Source organism: Camellia sinensis, chromosome 14, assembly GCF_055761805.1.
Source record: "Camellia sinensis isolate YWXY chromosome 14, ASM5576180v1, whole genome shotgun sequence".
Classification (NCBI taxonomy): domain Eukaryota; kingdom Viridiplantae; phylum Streptophyta; class Magnoliopsida; order Ericales; family Theaceae; genus Camellia; species Camellia sinensis.
The window spans coordinates 55,658,343-55,664,342 of NC_138974.1; the positions used below are offsets into that span (position 1 = coordinate 55,658,343).

Here is a 6,000-nt window from a genome sequence, read left to right on the forward strand (position 1 = left end):
CGGTCTCTCATCTCATTCCCTATTCCTCTCTCTCTCTCTCTCTCTCTCTCTCTCTCTCTGTTCTATTCTTACTGTAGAGGATCCGAACGCATCAATGTTGATGTACATGTATAAAAACCAAAACAATACAACAGAAAAAGAAAGGCAAATTAGGATCATAATCAAGAACAAAGTATATAGACAAACCATGTACTAAATAACAGAGCAAAATAATTCATCACATCATAAAATCAGAAAATACAAAAGTGGAAGAATACAAGAAACACATCTCCCCCAAAAAAACCTCGATTCTTACCCGAAGAATAGCAACACAAAACAACAAGACTGCACAAATAAACAGCTCTGACTGGTACTTGGAAGCCAAAATTGCAAATCGGAACTGAAAACCCAACAAAGAATAATCTTTGAAGCTGTTTGCACATCGGAACTGAAAAGCCCCCAGTAGAGATCTAAGAATAAAACTCCCAAATCCAACCACGAACAAAAAAATCTGTAAATTTGTGAACCATTTAGTGCAAAAAAACACTTGTCAAGCACTCCCATTGCAACAGAGTTGCACGAATGACATCATAGTATTATTAAATTAATATATTACATAATATAATTACAGATGCAATAGACTCAAAGTGAGTTAATTCATGAATTGAACTGGAATTTTAAAGTAGTTCACTAGAGAGCATATATCACTTATATATTTTATTGAATATTTATACAGATAAAATGAAATGTTCAAGTATGAACATGCATTGCAAACCACTAAAACACAAAATTTCAATTTAACAGAATGTGCATATAATAGCCCTTGCGCTACCATCTTATGTTATGTTGTCTGACTTCGATTTTCTATCTTTTTTGTGTAGAGATTTTCAATGCTTGCTTCCACACACACACCTGCCCTTTTTGGTATTTTGTTATGATATAAATCAATCTATGCAGTCACGATTCTTTTGTTATCAAATCTATTTATTCATTTGTCTCAATACACTTCAACAGTATAGTTTTATATCTCGAGAATTTTGTTTCTCAAAATGTCCAAGAAATGATGCAGTTGAGAGTATATTGGGACAAAAAAATACTGAGACTTGGGAACATGGGATTGAGAGTTGAATTTATTTGAAAAATGGAATTTCTGTTTCTTTCCCATTTTTGTCAGTCATCAGTTCCTCAATCTCAATGCTGAAGAATAAACTAAAATTAAAGCTATTGTGCTTGTTTTTCCTTTTGTCAATTATTAATTTAGGAAGTGTCTATTGTGCTTGTTTTTCCTTTTGTCAATTTGGTTTCTAATTAAATGTGAGGAAGAAGAAGAAACTTAAAATGTTTATTATTATAGTATTTTCTATTTAAGGCCCAAGGAAATACAAATTAAACTAAGCATATGATCAGTCTTTTTAGTTTTGTTGCACTTATTTTCCTTTCAACTCTTAGTTAGCAAACATGGGATTTCAAATTATAGAAAATGACTAGTTAGAAATATGGAAAGGTAGCTGATGCTTTACTAGTGAATTTATCAGCTTGATTTCTTATTTGGCCTGATATGGTCTAGTAATTATTGATCATAAGAGTGTAAAAATTATTAATTAGTAGAATTTTTCCTTGTTTGTTTATATATATTCAGGTCGTACGTTTGTTATTCGTTAATTATATTATTTGGTTTTTATACAGTTTTTATGCTAATATTGAGCACTTTTTTATTTTTAAGTGACTTGGCACATTGATATGGAACCTAACAATCATGAGAATGACGGGGGTGAGTGTGATTGGAAGCCTAGAGTTCGCATGACATTTGATACAGAACAAGAAGCATATGATTTCTATAATACTTATGGAGGAAGGTTGGGCTTTAGTATTAGAAGGGGTTATGTAAACAAGAGCAAAGAGGGGCAAATCACTTCAAGGCAATTTGTTTGTAATAAGGAAGGATTTCGGGTTGTCGACAAGCGAGATTCATTAACAAAAAATCCTAGGCAGGAAGTGAGGACTGGTTGTCAAGCCCGACTTGTCATTAAGTGGGATAGGAATATTCAGAAATTTTTTGTTAGTGATTTTGTTGAACAACATAATCATATCTTCGTACCAGCAGAATGTACGCATATGTTACCATCCCAAAGGAAGATATCTGCATCACAGGCAACCGAAATAGATTTAGCCGAAAAATCTGGAATCCGTCTTAATGCTGCATTTGAGCTCATGGGTAATGAAGTTGGTGGAAGAGAGTCGCTTGGGTTTACAAAACTTGACCAAAAAAATTATTTGAGAACGAAGAGGCAAAACAGTTTAGCATATGGGGAGGCAGGTAGTATTTTGCAATATTTTCGTGACAAATCATTGGAGAATCCATCTTTTTTTTACTCGGTCCAATTAGATAGCGAGGAGCAGATTACGAACATATTTTGGGCCGATGCTCAGATGATCATGGATTATGAGCAATTTGGTGATGTTGTCACTTTCGACACTACTTACAAGTTAAATAGTGCACATAGACCATTTGCGTCTTTTGTTGGATTAAACCATCATAGGGAAACTGTGGTATTTGGTGCAGCTTTGATGTATGATGAGACCGCCGATTCTTTCGTATGGCTTTTTAGAAGATTCTTAGAGGCAATGTCAAGTAAGGCTCCAAAAACAATTTTTACGGATCAGGATGCTGCAATGGCTAAGGCCATACCTATTGTCATGCCAAACACAACCCACCGCCTTTGCACTTGGCATTTGATGCAAAATGCATTAAGGCATGCAAATTCTATCTTCAAGGATAAGGCGATGAAGGATAAGGGAATGAAGAGTGTTTTATACACGTTTATGTACGACATTGAGGATGAGGAAGAGTTTATGTTAAAATGGGAGGAAATGCTTGACAAGTATGAAGTAACAGATAATCATTGGTTGAAGTTAACATTTGGGGTCAAGGAAAAATGGGGTTGGCCATATGTTAGAAATGCATGGGGTGCGGGCATGAGTAGCACCCAACTTAGTGAATCCTTTAATGCTTTCTTGAAGGATTTCATTCGGTCTGATCATAACTTAATGCAATTTTTCATGCATTTTGATCGAGTTCTGTCTGAGAAAAGGTACAAAGAGTTACAAGCTGAATATGCTCTATGCCAAAAGTTGCCCAGAGTGAATATTAAAGTGAAGATTATGGAGCAAGCTGCAGCTGTTTACACAAACAAAATTTTTGAAGAATTTCAGGATGAGTATGTCAAGTCCCTTGAAGTCAACATTGAAGAAATTGAAAATGATGGTGAGAGTACCGTTTATACGGTTCTTGATAGTGATGGTATAAAGGTGAGGAAGGTGAGGCAAGAGTGTGATGATTCGGTCACTTGCAATTGTAGGAAGTTTGAGATGAAGGGCATTTTGTGTAGTCATTGTTTGAAGATCCTTAGAGAAAGACTCAATTTGAAAGAGATTCCTTCACAATATATTCTGAAGAGATGGACTAAAAAAGCAAGATCTGAAAATGTGAAAGATAGGTGTGGGCATGATATTCAGGTTGATGTAAGATTGCATCAAACTTCACGTTATAGGTCATTGATGGCAATATTCAGATCAGTAGCGTGTAGAGCTTCTGAAAGTGAGGAAACATATAATTTGACGGTTGAGAAAGCGGATGAATTAATTGCAGACATTGAAACCATGTTAAGCGCAAAATTCAATATGCCTTGTTCAGATACTATTCAACAAGAAAGCCCCCCCAACACATGCCCCGAAAGCTTTGAAGTGGATGGTGTAGCGGATAATAATGTAGTTCAAGCAAAAGGACTCAAGAGAAAAGAGTGCACTAGCAAGGGACGACGGCGGACAAAAGGTGGTTTGGAGCTTGCGTTGGCAAAGAAAAATAAAACAAGTTCACATAATGCTTCTCAAACTTCCATGTCTGTTACTCGTCAAACTCCTCCCTTATTTTCGGCAAGTGCTCCTGAAGCACCTCCCTTAATTCCTCAGTCGGCTCCTTTATTTTCAAGTGTTCCTCAACTTCGTCCATTCTCGCCGAGTGTTCCTCAAGTTAGAGCTTCTCCGTCTCAATTTATGTATCCCGCCTATGATGTAAGTTAGTTTAATAAAAAGTTTTAGTACGGATTTGTAGCTGATTATTATCATTTTAGATTGATATGTGTTTGTTATTGTTGCAGCCAAGTTATCTTCATCACAATATGCATTTTTCAATGCCATCGATGTATTCCGTCCATGGAACCTATCAAGCATTGCTGAACAATGCAAATAGTTATCACTCGCAAGCTTCAAATAGTCCCGCATGTAGTGAAGTAATTTTTTTTTCACCTTCCCTCTTTTATTTTGTCATTCATTCATGTAAAGTTTCATTTTATTTTATGGTTCCTTTGATGTAATGTTATTTTATTTTTTTTGTAGGTACTATATGGTCATGGTCGTGGTCGTGGGCGTGGCCGTGGGCATGGGGATGTGGATCACACGCCAACATCTTAGCGTTATTTTGTTTTGGGAATTTTTGTGAATTTTTGGTTGGATATGTAATATTCATTAAACTGTTGCTAAAAATTTGGGTTCAATTGTTGCTTAAATTTTGCTACAATTTATGTTCAAATGTTGGTTGAATAATGCAGAGATGTTGCTGTCTGAGTTCATGAAATGTTGCTCAAGTTATTTGCTGAAATTTTTAAATGCTGAAATGTTGCTGCATAATGCTGAATTTATGCAGAATATTGATGAATTTATGCTGAATAATGCTGAAATTGATGCACAGTATTGCAGAATAGTGCAGAATTTATGGTGAATAATGCTGAATTTGCTGCACACTCTTGCAGAATAGTGCAGAATTTATGCTGAATAATGCTGAAATTGCTGCACACTCTTGCAGAATAATGCTGAATTTATGCTGAAATTTGGGTTCAATATAAGCAAAGTTGATAGCTTTCTGTTTTGGAGCTTGCTGTGTGTTATGGAACTCATTTCATTATGTATGGGGATTTGTTCATTTGACCTATGGGGAATTGTTTTGGAACTCATATGTTCATTTTATTATGTTATCAGCATCATAATTTTGCATTGGAATCATATATGCAGTATGTTGTCAACTCTTGTAGGTTACATTTGCTTTGTATTTGAGTTTTTGGGTGATTTAATGGTTGTTTTGCGCAATGATCTATGGAAGTAGGTAATATAAAAACAGAACGACGAAATGAGAATCATGTCTTCTGTAGATACCCATTCTGCACATAAAACCTCCTAGACAAACTTGTTCATTGAACACATTTCAATAGCTCATGTTCAACCTGCTAATCAATATACCTGTTTTCCTCAAACCATCACATATAATACACACTGTTATACAACATTCAACATTTTCAATAGATTTCAGAAACCTGTTATACAACATTTTCAACATTTCAACATTATTCAACATTTCAACATTCAACATGACACAACATTTCAGAAACCTGTTATATAACATTCAACCTGAACTAATAGATTTCAGAAACTGTTCATTCAACATTTCATGTCCATCAAACATGTTACACACGTTTTTGCAAACCATCAGATTTTGAAGCACCAAATAAAAATTCCAAAACCTAAGAACTTAGTCATTTACATGATAAAGTACCAAAATACACAAAATACAATGACATAAGTCATTGCCTTGAAAATCTTCTCAATCCTTTCAACCCTTCTCCTCAAATCATTAATTTCTTCTGTTCTTGCATCTGTCGGAGGTCCATCATTGGCACGGATTGATGAGGTAATGTCGTCGTCGTCGTCGTCATCATTTGCGAACCATTTGAAGTAATTGCAGTGTTCGTTCGTAGTCTACAATGGACAATAATCAGTTAATCAATAAACGACAAATGAAATTTGTAAAAAGTAACAGATTCATTTATATAACAGGTACTTACATATTTTCTTGGGCAAACAAAATAGACACGCCCTTGATTTCCATTCGCATTGGTTTGTACAACACGCACGGAAGCTATTCTTCCACAATTACAAAACCTTGCCTTGAATCTTAAGTTCGTATTGTGA

At 35.1% G+C, this 6,000-nt stretch overlaps 1 protein-coding gene across 1 annotated transcript; it reads left to right on the plus strand.

Moving 5' to 3' along the window:
- The first annotated feature begins 1,719 nt into the window (after positions 1 to 1,719).
- LOC145806994 (protein FAR1-RELATED SEQUENCE 5-like) lies at positions 1,720 to 4,449 on the plus strand. Its single transcript, XM_082904884.1, has 3 exons — positions 1,720 to 4,050; positions 4,137 to 4,268; positions 4,375 to 4,449. Exons 1-3 carry the CDS (start codon positions 1,720 to 1,722, stop codon positions 4,447 to 4,449), a joined length of 2,538 nt encoding a protein of 845 aa, XP_082761010.1.
- Positions 4,450 to 6,000: the final 1,551 nt, after the last annotated feature.